This window comes from Petaurus breviceps, unplaced genomic scaffold (genome assembly GCF_028583685.1).
Source record: "Petaurus breviceps papuanus isolate PSGF00001 unplaced genomic scaffold, PetGlider_PUasm1.0 90424, whole genome shotgun sequence".
Taxonomy (NCBI): Eukaryota; Metazoa; Chordata; class Mammalia; order Diprotodontia; family Petauridae; genus Petaurus; species Petaurus breviceps.
In genome coordinates this window covers 1,623,414-1,646,657 of record NW_027187247.1, presented here as the reverse complement: position 1 = coordinate 1,646,657, position 23,244 = coordinate 1,623,414, and the positions used below count along the sequence as shown (strand labels likewise).

Here is a 23,244-nt window from a genome sequence, read left to right as displayed (position 1 = left end):
GTATGATTTGATGATTTCAAGAAGAAAAATGAGGACTGGATAAATTCATTATCTTCTTCTCCCACAAACCCTTCCCTCTTCCAAACTTCCCTATTCCTATGGAGAGCACCACCATCCTCCCAGTCACCCAGACTCACAACTCTAGCTGCCCCCCATCACAAGTCCCCCATATTCTATGAGTTGCTAAGGCCTACTGATTTTGCCTTGGTCATGTCTCTAGTATGTTATGTCCTTTCCTTTGACACTGTAACACCTTTGATGCAGGCCCTCTTCACCTCACTTTTGGAATATTCCAATAGCCTGCTGGTTGGTCTCCCTGCCTTAAGTTTTTCTTCATTCCAATCCATCCACTGCTAACCTATTAAATTAATCTTCCCAAAGGGAAGGTCTGATCACATCACCCCCTATTCAATAAGCTCCAGTGGCTCCCTATTACCTCCAGAGGAGATCAGAGAGAAATGTTATAAGCTCAATAAACCAAACCTTTGACATATTCATTGCTACCTTCTGGGAAACAGATGGTTGAACAGGCAGAATCTGACCTAAGAATTAGGACTTCTGGATCTTATTCCCAGTGACACTGTGTTTTTCTGGATTTGAACAAGAGAAATTTTGAACTTCAATTTCTTCATCACTGGAGGGTCACTTCTCTTTCTTCCAATTGACCTCATCAATTAGGGTTAAAACGGGTCTGGTCAGACCATATTTAGAATTGTTGTTGTTTTTGTTGATTAGTTGTGTCTGACTCTTTTTGAACCCATCTGGGGTTTTCTTGGCAAAGATATTGGAGTGGTTTGCCATTTCCTTCTCTAACTCATCTTACAGATAAGGAAACTGAGACAAACAGGATTAAGTGACTTGCTTAGGGTCACATAGCTAGAAAGTGTGTGAGATCAGATTTGAATTCAGCTCCTCCTGACTCCAGACCCATCACTCTATCCAGTGGGCCAACTAGCAGCCATATCTAGAATACTGCATCCAATTTAACATGCCATATTTCAGGAAAAACATTGATAAGCTGAAATAGATCTAAAGAAAGGTGATCAGAAGGCTCCAAACAATGCTTCATGAGGATTGGTTAAAGTAGCTGAGGACGGTCTGCTTGGCAAAGCAAAAATAGGGCACATGATAGCTACCTTTAGGTATATCAACACTTGTCACATGGAAGAGGAACTAGGCTTAGTCTGCTGAGGTCTAGTAGGAACAAAGGACAGAAGTCCCAGAGAAGCATATTTTGGTTCCTTACAAAGAAATAATTTCTAACATCAGAACTGGACCGTGATGCTTTGGGAATAGTGAGTTCCCCGTCACTAGAGGTCTTCAAGCAGATGGTGAATGAATGTGTGTTGGGTGTATCATGTTTGTGGGGAGTTCTGATAGGTATTGGGCTATTGCAGATGACTCGGGTTTTCTTCCAACTCTACGATTCTATAAACTCTTCCAGAAGGACGGTTTGAGAGAGAAAAATGCCAAGGATTTTTAAAGCAGAAGTCAGGAGACCAGGGCTCTGGGTCTAGCTTTGCCAGGAGCTCTCTGTGTGAAGCTGGACTGGCCACTTTATTCTATTTTAAAATGAGTAAAAATGAAGAGAGTAATGTAAAATGAAGTAAAATGAGTAAAATAAAGAGAAATTGAATTCTCAAGTCTTTCTAGCACTGATGGTGGAATAGTCTATGATTCTGCTGGTGAAGTAGAATTAGAGAGATAGAAGTCACAGAAGGGGCAACGATAATAAGGGGTCTTGCCTCTTTTGGGGGGGGGTGGGCGATTAGAAAAGAAAAGATAGAATTCATCTGAAAGAGTGTGCCTTGCACACAGTAAGCACTTAGTAAATGCTTCTGTGGAAACAATAGTGCAGAGCCAGGAACGAGGATGGGTTGCTGAGTGGGGACTCTGGCACTAGACTTAACTTTCTGGGTGGAAGAATTATGAACAGTGGTTAATCAGCTAATAAGCATTTCAAAGGCCAGTGATCACTTTGGAAGCCCAGAGCTCACAAGAACTGCAGGGTGTACAGTTTGATGGACAGGGCAAAATCAAATGAGCGCTCCTCCTCTCCCCCATCCAAGCACCAGTCTTTTTTCTAGGCTTCCTCTGTCTCTCTACCACTTTCTATTTTTTTACTGGGCCCTTAGTCTTCCCTTTATTTCTCTCACTCTCTATGTCTCTGTCTCTCTACTTTTCTTTCTTTATCAGTCTGTCTTCTCTCAGGCTTTTTTTGCCTGTTGTTTTCCTTTCCCCATCTTCATCTTTCTTTTTCTTCCTACCCTTACCCCAACTCCTCATTGATAATAATAATTGTCATTATTATTTTGCATAAAGCTTTGTTCTTTGTCCATTCTTACAGAATCAAGTGAATTTAGCCTTGTATTTATTTGCTTCTTTCTCAAAAAAGCAGGATGTATGGTAGTAACAGGATTGCTATAACCCCCCGGGTCAGAACAAATCTTGGGTACTGTGTTCTGTCCAGTACAACTAACAATGCCTATGTATCTCCTGTCTTTGAGGAGCTATGTCACATATTCAGCAAGAGATTGAAAAACCGTGGTGTGCCCAGAAAAAGAGAAGTTTAGCCAGAAGAATAAAAGAGTTGGGAGACAGAGTGGAGGGAATCATTGGATCCTTGATTTAAAGCTGGGAAGCCTATCTACTCCACCTACCTACATTTTAAAGATGAGGAAAGTAAGACCCAGTGGAGGTAAATTACCTCCCCAAGGACACAAGGTAATAAGAGGCATGATCAAGATTTGACCTTAGCAGGGACCTCTGCATCCAAAGTCAGTTTTCTTGCATTGGGGAGGGGAGTTAAACCTGTTCTGCTTCTCCCTTCCCCTCCCCCAAATCCCCTACAAAGAGGTACAACTAAGACTGTTGGAGGAAAAAAAGTTGGAAGTTACCACGAGGAAGATTTCAGCTTTCGCTAAGGAAGAGAAGTAGAATGGTGCAGTAGGTAGAGTACTGGGGTTAGAGTTAGAAAGACTGGATTCAGATCCCGTTTCTGAAGCTTAGTAACTGTGACCTTGGGCCAAGTGACTTAATGTCTTCAGGCTTTAGGCCCCAATTCTTCCCTAAAACTTATCTATTAAGTTATGGATGCTCTGTAAGCTTATCTACCCAGGAACTCCTTCCATGGAAGAAATCATGGGTCCTTCCACATTTGCATAAAGGGATAAAGTCCCTAACATCTGAAGCAGTCTCAGAATAGAAGAGGCTTCTTCAGGGGATGGAGGTCTTCAAATGGAAGATGAATAACCACTTGTTGAGGTGACAGTAGAGGGGAATCAATACTTCAGGTATGGGTTATACCAGAGGCCTTTGTAATTCTATGACTGACTCTGATTTTTTATCTGCTTAAAAAAATGGATAATACCTGCCCCGCTTATGTCAAGACATAATTAAGTCAGTGGGTGGCTAAGTGGAACAGTAGATACAGCGCTGGACCTGGAGGCAGGAATTCCTAAGAAATGTACTGCTATGTGACTATAGAAAGAACAATATCACTTGGCTCTATCTGCCTCTTTTCCTCCTTTGTAAAATGGGGATAATAATAGCACCCAATTTCCTAGGATTGTTGTTAGTATCAAATGAAATAATATTTGTAAAGTGCTTTGCAAACCTTAAAGTGCTATGCAAATGTTATAAGGCTGTGAGTATCTGAGAAAATTAGAGGAGATGCAATAGTTGTTTTCAATTATTTGAAAGGCTATCACGAGAAAGAAGGGTCAATCTTGTTTTCCTTGGTCCCACAGGAAGAATTGGGAACAATGGGTATAATTCGCAAGCAAGGAGATTTCAGCTCCAAATGAGGTAACAATTCTTCATAATTAGAACTTTCTAAAAGCAGATAGAACTTCTTTAGGAAGCAATGTGTTCCTGACGATACAATAAAAAAGATTCTGTCTCTGTAGGTGGGTGACCTGGATTTGAATTCCACCCCTGATACTTATTACCTGTGTGGTCATAGGTAAGTCACAGCCTTCTTGGGCCTGAGTTTCCAACTTGTAAAATGAAGAAGTGGCACTACACAGCTTCTGGAGATGGGTAATCCAAAGTCTATGAACTTTGAAAACATATATATATATATATATATATATATATATATTTATATATATTGCTAACTATTCAACACAGTCAGTTTCCTACATAATCTTCTGCATTTTATTTTATGCATTTAAAAATATTATTCTGAAGAGAAGTCAATAGGTTTTGTCAGACAGCCAGAGAGGGCCCATGATATGCCAAATGGTGAAGAATCCCTTCTTTAGAGCGATGAGCCATCATTGAGATGGGTATCTCTCTTACAGGTGATCCTTGTAAAGGGATTCATAAATAGATAGGAGGTTGGACTAGATGCTCCAGGATCATAGACCAAATAATATTTAGAACTGGCAAGAATCTTGGGCAGCTAGGTGGCACAGTGGATAGAACACTGGGCCTGGAGGCAGGGAGACTTGAGGTCAAATTTGGCCTCAGATACTCACTAACTGTGTGACCTTGGACAAGTCACTTAACCCTGTTTGCCTCAATTTCCTCATCTGTAAACTAAGATGGAGAAGAAAATGGCAAACGACTCCAGTATCTCTCCCAAGAAAATCCCAAATGGGGTCATGAAGAGTCAGATGTGACTGAAAAATGACTGAAAAGAACCTTGGAGATAGCATACAATTTATAAATGCAAACAGTACAATTTCCTCAATATGCAGATTAGGAAACTGAGGCCAAAAGACATTAAGTGATTTCTGCAAAGTCAAACAGCTAGTGGTAAGAGAACCAGAATTTGAACCCAGGTTCTGTGACTCCCAATCAAATACTCTTTCCGATTTTTTAACTCAGAGGTTCCACGGACAAACCCTAATTATACCAAATTGCTTTTTATGTCTGTGTGGCCCTTGATTCATTTTTTCTTTCTCCTGAGTGTCAATAATTCTCAGTAGAAAAAAAGGCTCCCTACCCCTGATATGGCAATGCAAAAGCAAGCACTCTTACCCTGTTATTTTAGCAGCTGGAGTTGTCAGATATTTATAGCTTTTTAAAAAGTAAGTGAGAGCAGTACAACCTGTTTAAAGAAACTAACACCAGCTGAAAAGGGCAGGTCATTCGGAAGAAATCTGGGTGCTACAGACAATTCACAGTTGCCAGTTACTGGGCATGAGAGGTGGGACTCAGGACCTTCTGCTCTTCAAGCATAAACCATTTACACCTCTACCTCAGAGAATCTATTAGCAGGGTCAGGGTGATGACTTGGATTTTCTGAGTGATACACGGATGGCTGTGGTTATGTGGTCTTTGGTGATGTAGATTCACTGGACTCAGGAGGCAGGAGGCCTAGGTCCCAAGTCCCTACACTGTCATGGGTATTTATATAAAGTTATTATATGTAACAATAGCAGCTTATATTTATATGATGTTTTACAATTTATAAATAACATGCTCTGTGAGGTAGGGAGTGTAGATATTTTTATTCCCATTTTACAGTTATAGAAACTGGGGTAGTGATGTGGTTTTCCCAGGCAAGTTACTATGGAAGCCAGGTGTCAAACCAAAGTCCATTTCCTTTAAGAGCATCCCTGCTTGACATACAACATGCTGTTGGCTTTGGTCAAGTCAGCCTCTCTGTTGTAAAATTAGTGTTCTAGATCAGAGATTCTCAACCTTTTTTTTTTGTTTCATGGATCCCTTTGGTAGTCTGGTGAAGCCTATGAACCTCTTCTCAGAATAACATTTTAAAATGCATTAAATATATAGGATTATAAAGGAAACCAATTATATTAAAATACAGTTATCATAGGTTTTTTTTTTTTTAATCGTGAGTCCCCATGTTAAGAACTCTTAGAATTCATAATTTCTAAAGCTCCTTCCAGGTCTAAATCTAGTCTCTAAGTAGGCCCAACCTGAGAACCTTTCTAGTATGTTGGAACCTTCCAAAGAGGGTGTTTCACTGGTGCAACTATGAAGCATAATGAAGCCTAAACTTCACTGTGAAATATCAGAATGGAAATTTTGCAAAAAGGAGATTACCACTCATGGTGGGAAAAACTGGAACCAATGGGGACAAGTTGTAGAGAAGTGCCAATTTCAGCCCATTAAAAAAACATAAAAACTGCTTCTTAACAATTAGAATTGTTTGAAAGTGAAATGGCTTGAATGGAAAGAGGAAAGACTGGGACAGGGAGTCCAGTTAAGGAGTTGTTGCAAGAGTCTACATAGGTAAGGAGTAATATGGACTTGAAAAGATACAAGAGATGCTGTGAAAGTAGTCTTTGTATTCCCACTGCTACTTCTCTAGGAGCTACATGTCTGGAGTTCTTCCAACAGAAGCTGGACAGCCACTTGTATGTAATTAGTTAGAGGATCCCTACCTTAGATATGGATTGCACTAGGTTGAAAGGCCATATCCTGGATTCTCTCTACTGTCCCTTTCTATCTCTGAACTTGTGATTTCGTTGCTCTCTCACTGATGTGGAGCTCCCTCCATTGGTAGACCAAGCCAACAAGTAGCCTCATAGACGTGTGTATGTATGTACCACTTCTACACCTTCAATTTCAAATAATGTCATAATTCTGGCAAAAAAGAGGCCCTTTTTGGATTTAGGGTTGTAGTATAACCAATCAAGCAAACATAAATTAATTGCTTACTGTGTACAAACTACTTTGCCAGGTGCTGGGCCTATAAAATGAAAGTGTCTCTACCTTCAGGAAGCTTGCCTTCTAGCTAGAAAATGGAGAGGGGGGAAGATATGCACATATAAGTATTTATATACACCAAGAAATACAAAGTGTTTTGGCAGGGAGTCACTAAGCAGCTGGGGGGATGAGGAAAGGACTCATGTTGAGTTCAGCAGGAGGCAGCTGGTGATGCAGGGGTTAAAGTGTGGGACTTGGCATCATGGAGGCCTAAAATCAAATCCTGCCTCCCTCACTTCCTAGATGTCTGAACCTGGGCAAGGTCTGAATGTCTGAACCTCTGCCTCAGTTTCCTTATCTGTAAAATAAAGATAATAATATCATCTACCTTCAAGAATTGTTACAAGGATAAAAGGAGATATTTGTAAAGTGCTTTGTAAGCCTAAAGTATGCTACATAATGTATAATGCTAATTATTATTATTAATAGTCGTCAAGTAGACAAAAGATCAGGATAGAGTGTCTGGTGATCAGATATTCTCCATCACCACTAAGAGTAGAAGGGGGAAAAATTGGCCATAAGTGTAGATATATGGATTTAGGTTAGACATAAGGAAAAAATTTCTCAGGCTTATTGAGAAAAGTTATGGAAAAGAATAGTTAAGTATAAGAAATATATCCATCTGTCTAGGACTAATTAGGTGCAGTTCTGCCTAAAGCCATCAGTGTCTATGCAGATGACTCACAAATCTACATTTCCCGTCTCTGCCTCTCCTCTGAGCTCCAGCCTCACTCTCAGAATTCTCTGTGAGGCATTTTTACCTGAATACCTCAACAGTGTCTCATACTCAGCATGTTTAAAATGGAATTCGTCTTCTTTTATCCAAAACTTGTCCTTCTCTACAACTTTCTTATTTCTGCCGATGGCAACAGAAGCCCCCAAGTCACCCAGGCTTTACGCCTCAGACTCTTCTCAGACTCCTTCCTCTCCTTAACCCCTAGTTGTCAAATTCTAGTAACTCTATGTCTGTAATATCTCTGGCATTCATTCACTGGGTCTCACCAAACATACCTCTCCACTGCCACCATTCTTGTTTGAGTCCTTATTATTCCTTACCCGGAAGACTGCTTGACCTTGATACCTTTTTTCTCTGAGCAATCCTCTGTAAAATCACCAAAGTAACCCATATAAAATCTATGTCATTATTTAATTTTCCAGCTCAAAACCCCTCAATGGCTCCCTATTGCCTATAAAACAAAATACATAATATATTCTTTCATCTATAATTTGGAAGTTAATCTACACATACAATTTATTGTTATTCTGGAGATCCGAAATCTATGTTTGTCCTTTCTGTTGTGTGATGATCACTACTATGATTTGTTTTCTACTATGATTTGTTTTCCATATCTGCCATCAGAAACTCTGATGGCTTAAACTTCCTAGCTCCCACAGAAGCAGCAATGGGAATACGAAGATTGCCTTCACAACACCTCCAGCACCCATCTCAACCTTCTGCTTTCACTATCCTTCTCAAAGCCCTTGCCTCTACCATTTTAACAACTCTTTGACTGATTTCTCTGCCCCTAATCTCTCCTCTCTCCTCTCTATTCTAAACACTCTAATCATGTCACATCCCATGTCAAAACCTTCAGAAAGTCCCTTCTGCCTACTGAATTTAATCCTGATGCTTTGATATTTCCTAAACATTTCTGAAGCTTTCTCAGTTCTGTGCCTTTTTGCATTGTTTTCCTCCTTCTGTCTCTGCTACTGAAATCCTATCCATCTCAATAAAGCTCCTTCGAGAAGCATTTCTTGATCTCCCTACCAGATCTTCCTTCCTTGTGGCATTGTTAAACTGCCTTCACGTCCTTGCCATATTTTTATTTGGTTTATAGTTATTTGTCTACTTATCCTTGATTTGTTGTCGCTGTTCAGTCATTTTAGTCATGTTCAACTCTTCGTCACCCAATTTGGGGTTTTCTAGGTAAAGATACTAGAGGAGTTTGCTATTCCTTCTCCAGCTCATTTTACAGATGAGGAAACTGAGGCAAACAGGGTTACACAGCTACTAAGTGTCCGAAGATGCATTTGAACTCAGGTCTCTCTGACTCCAGGCTCAGTGCAGTTGATAGTTGATTATAAATTCAGGGACTCTATGGTCCTCAATCTCTAGTACCACAGCAACTAGCAGATGGCAAATGCTCAATAAGTATTGCCTAAGTTGACTCAAAAGTATCACATGTCCTATACTCAGATAGATGGGGATATGGCCCATTAAAGAATCTCAGTGCTTAGGGCAATGCTTTTCATATGATGTGACTGACCTCTATGTTCTTTCACATGTCATGACAGTAATTCAGAACATCCTGCTATCTAACCTATATTTCTGCACTCTGAGACCCTTGTGGAGGAGAAACTGTCTTATCCTGTTGAGAAATAATTAACACACATGATTGAAGCAGGTTCCTTAAAGAGAGAGAACATGCCATACCAGAGAACCATTGTTTGTTCACCTGGCCCAGAGCCTTCTTTTACCTGTTTTGATGACTGATGTTTCCGGGTGGGCTGCCAGCATCCCCTTGTTGTAAAATTCACTCTTGTGGTACATATTGGTCTCAAATTGTCTCAGAGACTGGACAGGTTTCAGCAGTTGCCAGTTCTTATTGTCTGGGAAGTGGTCCTCGATGAACAGGGCAGGGTGTGTGAGGAAATAGAATTCATTGTATCTGCAGCAGAGGGAAAGACAAGAGCCATGGGCAGCCAAGTATGGAGGAAGGGCATCTTTGCACAAAGGTCAGCCTAAAAAGATGCTGTGTTCCCATCAGCTTCTGAGGTCACTTTGGGGATATTTGCAGTATGTCTTTTCTTGGGTTAGCTACCTCTTCTGCATTAGGAGATTATGGGATTGTGAAATTAGAGCAAGAAGCCAGCTAGTTCAAACTCCTTATTTTACAGATGAAGGAAGTGAGGCCCAGAAAGATGGACAGATTGCAAGAGATCACATGGGCATTAAGTAACAGAGGCTCTCTGGCTCCAAAGTCATTGTTCTTTCCGCCATTAACCAGGATGGGGGTATGACTGGCAAAGAAACCATTCTAATCTGGGAAAACCCAATTTTAATATCCTGATGTTGGGGTCCACCAATTTCACAGCAGAAATTATTTCATAAATCATGATGCATATTCCCTCACGTGCCTTTGATGTGTCATCCCTTTGACACAATGGATATGACTGCATTTATTTGCACATTTGTCTCACTTTGGGCATCCATTAGGCAAATGTTTAGTTAGGAGTTTTATTTTTAATATCAAAAAGAGAAAACGCTCAAAACTCAGGCCAGACCTAAAACATTCGGGCAAGTGTGTGTGGGGGGTGTTGGGGTAGGGAGTGAATGGAAATGGACAATCATCTTGTTCTTCCTCTAGATTTCTCTTCTGTTGCTTCAATATGAGGCTATTTAACTCAGCCTTGCAGTGACATGCTAAAAAATTATATTTATTACCAGAGCCTCATCCCCACAGGCTTTCCAGGGCACCACATTAATAAGAAAACCAACACTGCACACACCATCGTTTGTGGGTAGCAGAGGCAGCATGGTGCTGAGTGGACAGGCTGAAGCAGAAGGAAGAGGACCTTGGTTCATTTCAATCCCAGTGTGACCTCAGCAAAGTTACTTAACTTTTCTGGGCTTTTACATTTCATAATCTATAAATAAGGGATTTAGACTAGGTGACCTTTAAGGTCCCTCTGAGCTCAAATTGATGGTCCTGTAACCCAGGAGGCACTGGAAGGCTACTTCAACACTGGCTTGCCCTTGTTTAGAACTGTCTTGTAGGACAATTAAGGACGGCTCATGGGGACTAAAGGCAGTGTCAGACAGCTTTTTTCTTACCCCTGAGATGAGAGGAAAATGCCCCCTCACTCTAATAAAGGCAAACAATTTATACAATCATAATTACAAGCTAGAGGTTGAAGGGCAATATATTGGGAAGGAGACAGGTTTGTTAAGATTTCAATTTTTAAAAGCAGAAGGTTTTCCCCCTATTAAATAAAAAAAAGGAATGAAAGTTGGAAATACATCTTATAGATCATTATGTAGGCTCCTTGCCCTGGGCCAGTGCACTGGGTGAATAATGAGACCTTTGAGATTGGATCTGATGAAGGAAAGATATACTCTATTCTAGTCCATTAGCATATCGATGGCCTCCTAGCCTCATATTCCACTTTTGTTTCAAGAAGTTTTGCTGAAACAAGAGGGAAGAGATGAAATGCACGTGACCTTGTGGGAAAGCCCCAGATCTCTGCTAGTTAATGTGGAGAATTCAAACATGAATGAGACATTTCAAGGAGCTTTCATGCTTGATGACCAGACATAAGCCCATGAAATGGCTAAACAAAACAAGAAATGATCCATTTGAAAACAAATACAGAAGATGAGTCTGTGGTTGTGAGCCTAGGTGACTGGAAGCATGATGGCAATAGGGATATTGGGAGAAGGATTGAATATGGAACTTATTACAGAGCTCTGCACAAATTTCAGTTGACGCCACAGACTGACTTGGGGCCAGTGAAAACTTTCATTGACCATCTCAATTTATGTTGTCTCCAGTCACATTATTTAGATGTCATAGCCTTTGGATTGGAATGTATAGGACAAAAATGGAATCCAAAGTCTAGATAAGCGAGGAGGTTCTAACAGATCATCCTAATAAATCCATTCTACCATGATTGGATTAACTACATCCCTATGGCAAGAAAAGAATTCTGGAATGGGCTACTGATCTTAGAAAAAAAAATCTGTAAGAAAGAGAGAGAGGTTGTAGGACTGGAGAAAGGCAAATGTCCTGACTTTTGAAAAGTGGGAGAAGGTAGACTCTTCAAACTGTAGTGTAGTGAGCTTAACTTTGATTTCTGGCAAAATAATAGAATTAGAACCACCCTTTATTAAATGGGTGGTTTGTGAGCATGTAGAAAAGGAAACAGTGATCATTATGAGTCAGTGTGGGCTCAACGGAAGCAAGCAATGCCAGATTAATCTTACGTTCTTTTTTGACAGAGTGATTATGATGGCAGATTAGAGAAATTTCTTAGATATACCTGGACTTAATTTCTATTAAATACCTTACAAAGGACTCTTTTGATTGTTCTTGTGGATAAGATGGAAAGATGTGAACTGCATGATAGTATAGTTAGGTGGATTCAGAACTGCTTCAGTATCTAGATGCAAAGAATGATGATCAATGGATCAAAGTTATGCTGGAGGAAGGTCCCAGGGGGTGTCCCTGGGATCAGTCTTTGTCCTTATTTCATTCACCATTTTTATCGATGACCAAGATGAAACAATAGATGGGATGTTTATTGAATTTGTTGCTCATACAAAGCCAGGAAGGATAGTTAACATGTTAGATGGAAGAATTACAATCCAAAGAGATCTCGACAGACTGGAAATATGGGCAGACTCTGATAAAAAGAAAAGTAATAGGAATAAATGTAAAACTCTATATTTGAATTTTAAATACTAATGGTACAAGTACAAGACTGGGGGAAACATGGTTACACCCCAGTGTGTGTGTATGAGAAGAAGGGTGGGGGGAGTTAATGTTTAATATGGGTCAACAATGTGACAGAGAAGGACAAAAAGCGCCAGAGAATCTGCATTGATGGAATAGAAGAATGATGGAGGTGAAAGGCTTACTGTGTTTTATCATGTCTATAGCATGGAGCTCTGGATATCCCATTTTAGGACATCTGAGGAATATGCAGAGGAAGGAGATCAGCATGGTAAGGGCACTGGAAAATGTATCATCTGAGGATAAGTTAAAGGGATAGGGGATGTTTAGCTTGGAGTAGAATAGAAGCAGAAAGGGAGACAATCATTTCCTTTAATTAAGAAAGTATCATGGCACAGTGAAGAGAAGGCTGGGTTTGAATGGAGTTGGCAGACCTGAGTTCAAATCCTGGTCATGCCACTGGCTGGCTCTTTGACTCTGGACCAGTCATTTAACCTCAGTGGGCCTCAGTTCCCTTGTCCGTAAAATGAGATTGAACCAGGCGGTTCTAAGCTTCCTTACAGTTCTAAATCTATGGTCATAAAACTATGTGACTGCTAAGGAGAAGAGAGATTAGACTTGTCTTAATTGGTCCCAGAGAGCAGAACTAGAAGTTATGGGTGGGAGTTAAAGTGACATAGATTTTGGCTTAATTCATGGGGTGCCTTCCAATTAATGCTGCCTCCAAGTGGAATGAGCTGTCTCGGGAGGTAGGGAAATCCCCATCACTGGAGAGCGTCAAGCAGGAGCATGAAGCTTTCCTCCACAGTATTTCCCCATAGAGAAGATTATAGAGGGGATTCCTGTTCAGAGCACATGGAGGACTGGATGACCACAGAGGTCCCTTACAATTCTGTGGCTATGTTTTCCTGGGATTCTAATGTTGGGGCTGTGCTGTGAAATTCATGGGGTCCCACTGATGTTGTCCCACCATCGTGTCCAACTCTTCATACCAGAGTGGTTTGCTGTTTCCTTCTTCTGCTCATTTTACAGATGAGGAAACTGAGGCAAACAGGGTTAGGTGACTTGTCCAGGGTCACATATCTAGTAAGTGTCTGAGACTGGATTTGAACTCAGGTCTTCCTGATTCCGGGGCCAGTGCTCTATCCACTGTGCAACTTACCTGCTCCAACCTGATGGTATGGGTCACAAATCTCAGTTTCACAGAAGTGGGAACTTTGGTTTTCTGTGACAGAGTATGCTGTTGTATTAGCAAGTCTTTGTTTGGGCAGGGACATGCATGGCCACCAGGCTGGACTAAGGTGATCTAGGATAGTGGGATTTCATTGGGGATGTGAAGGGTGGTGTCAGGAGAAAAGGACTAGTGTTTGTGCAAGAGGGTTAGAAGGCTGTACATGGTAGTATATAGACCCTTTCAGTTCAACTGGCATTACTCTCCCTGTGGAATGTGTTGCCCTCAAAAATACACATGATTAGAAAGCTCCTTGTTTCTTACGGTGTTTTTTTCTCACCATTTCTCATCTCAACAGACTAGAGTGAACTTAAGAATCTGCCTGCAGCCAGTGCCCTCAGAGTCTCCCTCCATCCCTGAGTGAAAGGCTATGTATGTAGAGCTTCACGGATATGACCCCAGACAGCATAAAGCAGGGCAGCATTGATCCTGTACTTAAGCAGGTCACATATGTAGGCAGCCACTGTGACTTCAGAGCACCACAGGGTCATAATTTATAGGTAGAAGGGACCTCAGAGGTCATCTTTTTTTTTTTTTTGCTTTTTGGAGGGGGGAAGGTAGGGAAATTGGGGTGACGTGACTCACCCAAGGTCACATGGCTAGTTTTGTGTTAAGTGTCTGAGGCCAAATTTGAACTCAGGTCCTCCTGACTACAGGGCCTGTGCTCCATTCAACTGTGCCACCTAGCTGCCCCCATTCCTCTTATTTTTCAAATTAGTAAACAAAGTGACAGTAGATGACTTGACTTCCCAGAAAGATGAGTGTAGGAGGCATTATTTGAACCCAAATCTTCCTGATTTTAAGACCAGTGCCTTATCTACCTATCTGAAGCTACTTTGGATTTCACAGGGTTATTGTTTCTGGATTTTAGTAAGCCATGCTGAAGCTGTGTTTGTATGCCCAAGTCCTAAGATAAATCAAAAGAAATATAATAAATTTGGCTTCTCTTTGCTATTCTGATTTCACTTTTGTTTTTAATGAGAACTAGTAAAATTTGGGGTAAAGGGACAGGGCAGAAGGATGAGGGAAACGGACTATTTCTGCTATCGTCTAATGCTTTCTTAGGATAGTGATGGGGAAGCTGTAGGATTTAGTTAAAGGGTAGAGGTGGTTCTGGTAAACATATATGGGAACCACTATAAATCTGGTAGCTTCATGTGCCCATCTGCAAGGTGGCTTGTGACAGTAATCTATACAAGTGTGCTTTTGTGGGAGTGTGCAAATGAGAAAGAAGCTCTCCATTCCAACTCGACCCAAAGAACCTTCTGCTCCCTTTTCCTCCCATTTCCCCAAACTCAAAGGAAATGAGGAAGGGTACATACATGAAGGTGAATTTAGTGGTAGCAGGATCTACCAGGCCACTTCCCCACGTGCTGTCCAGTAGATGCCATCTTCCTTCCAGGTAAACGGCATTCCAGGCATGGTCATATTCCCCTGAAAAGCTCTGTCCAGTTTGGTAGCCATAGCCCTTGGAGTATCCGGCCACCGTCATGCAGTGCACCCCTGCAAGCCTGTGGGGAAGGAGAGAATAATTGAGCAGCACTTCCTGTGCAGAGAGCCTGTCTCTCATCCACTCCGATGCTCTCAAGGGGACACAACCTGCGATGCCGACAGTGGCAGAAGCAGCAGAAGATGCAAGCTTGAAATAGACTGTGTTGTCCTCTAGCTGCCCCATAATTATCTCAGGCTGATTACTGCTATCATTTATTTCTCCAGGAAAGCTCAACATCATTTTATATTTGATTTTTCAATGATTTTTTTAACATTTGATTTTTATTTTATTTTTTTCTCAATTACATGGAAACAAAATTTGTTTAACGTTCTTTTTTTTAAATTTGATTTCCAAATTCTCTCCCTTTCTCCCTCCCTTCCCTTCCCCCTCCTTGAGAAGGAGAGCAATCTGATATAGATTATACATGTGCAGTCATGCAAAACATTTCCATATTAGCCATGTTGCAAAAGAAAACGCAGACCAAAAAAAACCCCAAGAATAATAAAGAAAGTTAAAAAAAGTCTGCTTCAATCTGCATTCAGACTCCATCAGTTCTTTCTCTGGAGGTGGATAGCATTTTTCATCATGAGTCCTTCAGAATTTTCAATGAGATCTGCCTGCTTTTTTTTTCACTTCTCTAGGTCACTATCTATTTTTTTGTTTCCCCCCTCTCTGAGTCCCTCTGAGCCTTTTTGTCTCTTCCTCCCTCTTGTCTTTGTGTCTTTCTCATTTGTCCCCCACCTCTTTGTTCCTTCCTTTTCTCTCTGATTCTTTTTGTTTAGCTTTGTGTTGGTCTCTGCCATATGTCATGGTATAAACAGTTGGCTGCTAACAAGTTGCTGTGTGATCCTAGCTTAGACAAAGTTATTTAACCTCTCTGACTTTCAGCTTTCTCACCTGCAAGATGAATGGATTAGACTTGATGGAATCTAGATCCTTTCTAGCTCTGAGGTTCTATGTGCTATGCTGTACCCTCATAGCTTTGTGTCAATAATCCCATGATCCCTTTCTCCTAGACATCACCAATTACGTTGCCTGAGGCACACTGCATGTGACTTGCTCTTGTGGAAAGAGCTCTGGACTACATGTTAGAGATTCAGGCTCTAGGTCTGGCTCTGTTACTAACTAGTTATGTGACACTGGGGAAGCCATAACTTTTTTCGTGTCTTGGTTTTTTCATCTGCAAAATGGAGGTAGGTGATACCTCTTCCTACCAATCTTAGAGCAGAGGTTCTTGTATTTGAGCTGCCTGGTTAAGTCCAAGGACTCCTGAAAATAATGCTTTTAAATGCATAAAATAAAATACACAGGACTACCAAGGAAACTAATTCTATTGAAATATGTTTATTGAATTGTTTTTTTTTTTGAAGTTCACATCCTCCAGATTAAGAACCCCCATATAGCGGAAGGTTGTCATGAGGGTCAAATGGGGATGTACTGTAAAATTGTACTAAAATTAGACCAAAAAGATCTGGGTTTGAATCCAAACCATGTTATTTACTACCTATGTGACTTTGGGCAAATCTCTCCCCATCTGGGCTCCAATTTCCTCATTTATTAAATGAATGCACTGAATTAGACATTCGCTTCCAGTTAGGGTCCTTTCCAACTTTAAACCCCATGATCATAAATATAATGGTTTGGTATTTGCCATATGTGTGACATGGGGCAAGACACATAAACTTTTTAAAGCCATGGCTTCTCCACCTGTAAAATGGGGATGTTAATACTTGCCCAATGTACTTACCTAATACTATCTAGTAATAATAATCTCTAACTCATATGGCACTCTAAGGTTTGGAAAGCATTTTATATATATCCTCTCATCTGACCACCACAACTCTGAGAACACTGAACCCCATTTTACAGATGAGGAAACTGAGGCTATGGGTAGTTAAATTACCTGCCTAGGGTCATGTGAAAAAAAATGTTGGAGGTAAGATTTAAACCCAAGTCTCTTTCTGATTTCAAGTCCAACTATTTCACTATGCCATATACTATCCCATTAGTTTTTCTCACATGGTTATGAAGACCAAATGAGATAATGGCTGGTAAGTACTTTGTAAATCTTAAAAGTCCTGGATAAATGTTCACTACAATTATCATCAAGTGAGATAATGTAACTAAAGTACTTTGGAAACTGTCATATATTACACAAATCCAAGGAATTAGAGTTTTTAAAATTTGTGATTCTGTGGAGTAGAAAGTCCAGATCTGGGAGTCTGTTGGCTCTCCAAATTCAAAATTGGCTGGGCCAAGAACAATTAGCAAATCTGCCAAGAGAAAACCTCTCTGTCTCTGTCCCCCCTCCTTTTTCTGTCTTTCTCTCTCTCTCTCTCCCTTTTCCCTTTCTCTCTCTCCCCTCCTCTTTTCTTCTCTCTCTCTCCTCTTCTCTTTGTGTCTCTCCTCACCTCTTCTCTTTCCTCTTCTTTCTGTCTCTCTTACACTCAATGTCTCTTCTCTGTGTCTCTTTCTCTCTGCCTCTCTCTCTTTCTCATCTTGTAGAGAATTAGGGCTGCAACAGTGGGTAGCCATGTGGAATTTATCACAGGGAAAAATGTAGAAAAGCTGCATAAAAAAGGTACTGTCCACACTATGCATTATGACATTACTTGTAATATATTTGTCCTTTTACTTAACACTGTTCTATTAGCTCACACAATTCAGATTTACTCACTTCAAATATTTAGATTAGGAAAAATGAGAGGAAAATAATTGCTTATGAGTTATGGGTGTAGCCAAGACTCTATTTGTCTTGGGAGACAATTTCTTAGTTTTGCTCTGGTAAACAAGCGCTAGGCTGATCAGTGTGATGGTTTAAGAGTGTTATCATTTCATCTCTTTCATTTGTACTTGCATAAAGATATAATCCTTCTATAGGTATGCATATTAAATTCTTAGTAGAAGGTAATCTCACCAAGGGTAGCATTTGTTTCTTTTTTGTATTTATATATCTGTTCCTTATTACAGTGTCTGGCATATACTCTAATGGATATGCACTCTCATAAATTTGTATATTTCTTCCAGTGGTGAAGATCACAACCCATCTATGCCTGCTCATTCTATGAGACTATCATCCAGGTTCTCCTATGAGTCCATCACAAGAGTGTCCAATATTGTGACATCTCCAGAAAGATTGTGTACTTGGTCTTGTCCAGTGGCTCTTACCAACTTTGTCTTTTTAAGTGCTATTTCTACTTCTCTATATAGCACATTGTGGACTGAGGGGTTAGAATACAAATTTGATGGCATCTCTATGATTGATAATGAAAATAGATAGTGATAAAACATTGACAATTCTGTTCCATTTTACAACTATTGGTTAACTTCCTGCTGGTTTCATCTGTGAATTCTGTAGAGATAATGTAGCTCCCTATGCTCTTAGACCCAGCCTTCTTTAGATCTATTTTTACTCCCATTGCTTTTCATTCTTTTAAAATCTTTTGTCATTTTCCTCCGTAGCATTCTACAAGTGAATTTTTTATCACTTACTAGTGTTACTTTCAGTCCCCATATCTCTCAAATGTTTCCTGCATAAAGTAGTTTCTAGCCTCTTTTGATCTCATTATAGCAACTGTTTTACATTATAAATTTTCCCCCAGATTAAGGTTAATGATGATCAAGGCTAATATCTTTGCCTCTTTCTATTTCCTAATTTTTGTTAACAATAGCTTGTTTGAATAGGTCAGGCTGAAGTTACTGCAATTTTTCATATCTAATTTTTAACTTTTCTTCTAATTTTATATTGATTTAGGCTTTTACCATAACTAGCTAATTATCTGAATACAGAAGACTACAGTTCTGATATGGCCCCTTCCCCCATCACCATGAGCAGCTCGGTCATTTTTTTGTTTATACAGATACAATAATTTTTAAAAATTAATTTATTTTTAGTTTTAAACATACACTTTTATAAGATTTTTAGTTTTAAATTATCCTCCTTCCTTCCCCCCCCAAGATGGCATGCAATCTGATAAAGGCTATACATTTATAATGATCTTAAACATACTTACACATTGGTTATGTTGTGAAAGAAGAATCAGAATAAAAGGGGAAAACATAAGAAAGAAAAAAAAACAACAAAAAGAAAATAGTATGCTGCTATCTGCTTTCAGACTCCATAGCTCTTTCTCTGGCTGTGAATAGTATTATCCATCATGAGTCTTTTGAAATTGTCCTAGATCATTGGACATTTGCTCAGAAGAACTACGTCTATCAAAGTCAATCATCACACAATGTTGCTGTTTCTGTGTACAGTGTTCTCCTGGTTTTGCTCATTACGCTCAGTATCAGTTAGTTCATGCAAGTTTTTTCAGATATAATAATTTTCATTCTTTGTGCTGTTGTCCAGTGTTTACTATATCCAGTGTTTTTTTTTTTACTTTATTCTTTATGGAAGAATTTATGAAATAAAGGCACGAGGCTTCTGAATAGTCTATAAACATGTGACTCCTTGTTTATAAAACCTTAACCAGCATCCACTATTGCATTAAACTCAATAATTATTCAAAGTATAGGTTTACTTTGGTTTGCTGTATCTTGTCAGGTTCTTCATAGAATGTTTCTACTTCTTCATCTTTCACTTTTTTCTTTTTTTTCTTTTTGGAGGGGAGAAGGCAGGATAACTGGGTTAAGTGACTTGCCCAAGGTCACGTAGCTAGTAAGTGTTAAGTGTCTGAGGCTGGATTTGAACTCAGGTCCTCCTGACTCCAGAGCTGGTGCTCTATTCACTGAACCACCTAGCCATCCCCAACTTCTTCATCTTTCACAACAGATGGTACACAAATTACAAATATCATTATGGTTGTCTTTTTTGCTTATTCTCACAATGAGTATTGTCAGCCAATGGGCCAAGTGTGCCACGAAGTGAAGCTTTTCTGCTCCCTTAGAGTCCAAGAAGAAACTGACTTGGCCAGTACCTTTGTTTGCCTCTCCAAGGAGAGCTTGAGAATCAACCTTCTATTTAGTCAAAATTTCTATTGTCTTTTCACTTAGTTTGTAGGAAGAATTAAAGATTAATATGAATTGTCTTTTTTTCCAGTAGTATGTCTATTTGTTGGTCTCAGATATCACATTTAGAGCGCCAGCAGTTAATGTTTATAAGTTGTCCAAAAACAATGTGATTTTTGAAAGTCACCCTTGCCCCCTCCTTCTGTCTTTTTGTCACTGTCACTGGAGAAGTGGAAGGCTCTCAAAACTGAGGGCCAGTCTTTGTTTCATGGCCAAATAATTCATCACCAAATGGTTAGTCTCCTTGTGATTAGACTCTCTATACTCAGCTAGGCTGATCCTTAGAAAGCAAACACAGTCTGTTGGGATAATACTCACAGTCTTTCCAAAGTGATATAATCTTCCAGAGTCTGTCCATGAGAACCCAGGGTCACATCCCAGGCCTCAATGAAGCATTAGAGTCAAGCTTTATGAGAGAATATGCCACATCAATAGAGGGGTGCAATCACATGAATGATCCAACCTCAGTTAGTCAATAGGCATTTTATTAACTTATCTTATGATATGTCAAAGTCATTGTCAAGGCTGGGGGTCTCTTCCCTCACCAAGGTCTCTATTGAGGGTCAAAGTGGACAGTAAGGACCCGTAAGATGCCCAGGATGACTTTCTTCATTGCCTGGGAAGCAAAATCAGTCTAAGGAATTGGGAATGCCAGGCAAAGTTTAACAATTGTGGTTGGCTCTTCTTGCATTTGAAAATGTATCCTTTGTTTGTTACTGTGCACTGGAAACTTTGAACCTTTGTTGTACATACAATTATTTTTTAAAATTCTGAACTTAACCTACACTAAATAACATGAGAATTTTCATGGATACAGGTGAACAGAAAAAAGAGGATCATACATGAAATTGTCAATTTTTATTAAGCACAACTTGGTTGTTTTTTTTGAGGGGGGAAGGTAGGGCAATTGGGGTTAAGTGACTTGCCCAAGGTCACACAACTAGTAAGTGTTAAATGTCTGAGGCTGGATTTGAACTCAGGTCCTCCTGACTCCAGGGCTGATGCTCTATTCATTGCACCACCTAGCAGCCCCTCGTTTTTCTTTTTAAAAAGATAATAAATTCAACATAAAACTTCAAAGCCATCCTGTTCGTCTATGATTCTTTCTTGATTTCTATTCTCTCCTTTTAAAAATTTTTAATAGTATTTTACTTTTTCCCATTACATGCAAATACAATTTTCAAGATTCAGTTTTTGAAATATTTTGAGTTCCAAATTTTTCTCCCTTCCTCCCCAAGATGGCTAGAAGTCTGATATAAGTTATAAAACTTCTCTTCTGCAATTACCAATGCTTGAATGGCTTTCTTTTATTTTTTAACTACTCTATCCCTAGTCCTCTTTTTCCTCTTATCCCCAAACGTATGATTTAACTTACCCTGAAAGAATTATATGCCATAAAACCCCAAAATTTTGGAGGCATGAAAATGTATGCATTTAAACAAAAACAATTAAAAACTGGTCTTTTCCTACCTCTACCACGTTGCCCACTAGTTCTATTTTATCTACCCTTAGTTCTGTCTCTGTTGGGGAGTTTCAGACCTAAACAAATTTCCCAGTCATTTATTCAGGAAGTACTTAGGTGAAGACATCATCCTCCACCCCGCCCCAAGACTTAATAGTATTTTATTTTTTCCAATTACAAGTAAAGATGGCTTTCAACATTCACTTTTATAAAATTGTGATGATATCATCTTAATGAAGCCAGAGGTCCTGGAAAGGTATGTTTGGGACAGGCTGGCTAGTGCTCAGCCACCCTGTAAAATACCTGAACTCTCAAAGTTAATACCATCAACACAACTCATCTGTGATCCAATGTGGCCATTGTTTCCAACTCCAATTTATTTTGCAGCAAACTAAGTCATGCCCGTTGTGGTAACTTAGCAGTTTCCTGGCTCATCTGATCCTGACAAGTTTTTCAGACTGTAGCTTTATCTCCTTTCCTGGCTTTGAAAAAGTCCTCACTAAGCCCTTAATTACCAGCCACTGTGTCATCCACTTCCTCCTGCCATGGAGGATGCCCTGCTGCGGAACAGCAAACAGTAGCACCTGCAGACTTGTGCCACCCATCGACTCTAGCTCGTTCTAGGTATTGTGTTTGTCTTCAGGATACTGTGAATGATGACATCAAGAAACCACTATCCTCCTGATTAGATTTTGCTTAAGTGAATATATCCCTCCAGTAAAAGTGACTATCCTTTCACTCCTCCACTAGCCCAATCAGGATGGTGATGAGCTTCTGAATGACATGGATGGGGCAGCAAAAACACCGAAGGGATGGAAAGGTTTCAAGTACAGGCCCAAGAGCATGCTGAGGACTAATGTCCAAAGGCCAGCTCTGTAGCTAACAAATGACAATATTTGACAATAATAATGGTAGAGATAGTGGTTTCATTGGGGCAGGGATTCCCAGGTGAGGAAACTCAATCTACTGATATAGGTTGGTACTTTCTCTGCAACTTATAGTCTTAGAAAGTTGGCTGGGGCATGAAGAGGCCAAATAACTTCTTCAGGGTCTCACAGCTGGTATAAGAGATAGGACTTGAACCCAGGTCTTCCTGATTCTGAGACTGGCTCTGCCTATCTACTCTATATCTCTATAAGTCTGGCTCTTTAAACCTGCCATGATGTGACAATGATGATGATGTCATCATCACCACCACCACTGTCATCACCACCATCACCATCATTGCCACCACCATCATTGTCATCATTATCATCAATGCCATCATCACTACCATCACCATCATCATCATCATCATCCTATTAAGCAGCATGGAACAGTGAATAGAGAACCAGTGTCGGAATCAGAGACTGGCTATATGACCCAGAGTACATCACTTAACTGTTCAGTGTCTCCAGTCAATTCTTAAAGCTGAGACTATAATCTGCTGAACAATTATTGAGCTGCATTAAGGGACAGAGAGAGTTTCCTCTCTGGGAATCTGCTGTGCCAGTGAAATTATAGGTCTGGGCCAACTTACATTTATATATCTCTTAAAGGTTTAAAAAATGTTTTCCTCATAGTAACTTTTTTAAGTAGGAAGTTAAAATATTGTTATTTTTCAATTAAGGAAACTGAGTCCCAGAGAAGTTGTCACTTACCCAAAATCACAGGGAGCAATAGAGCTATTATTCAAAGGTAAGTCTTTCATTCCAGATACAGTGCTCTTTCCTTTATACCAAAATGGGGCATAATACTTTTAATCATTGGCATAGTCACCTGTATATATTAGTGTCCCTGTTCTTTGTGCCAACTATTTTTTCATCTCTGGAAGGACATAACCAGTGTCACCTCAAAGAGTCAGTTTTACAAGGGGATTGGGACAGAAACAGAGAATGATAGAATCACAGATTTAGAACTAGGAGGGATAGTA

At 39.9% G+C, this 23,244-nt stretch overlaps 1 protein-coding gene across 1 annotated transcript in view; it reads right to left on the bottom strand.

Annotated features, from left to right (window-relative positions):
* Positions 1–23,244, bottom strand: part of KY (kyphoscoliosis peptidase) — a 106,627-nt gene that overhangs the window by 9,176 nt on the left and 74,207 nt on the right. Inside the window, exons 9-10 of the mRNA XM_069108698.1 lie at positions 14,691–14,879; positions 9,163–9,353 (exon numbers count right to left, since the gene is read on the bottom strand). Coding sequence (XP_068964799.1) covers positions 9,163–9,353; positions 14,691–14,879 — 380 coding nt within the window. The remainder of the gene's footprint in view (positions 1–9,162; positions 9,354–14,690; positions 14,880–23,244) is intronic.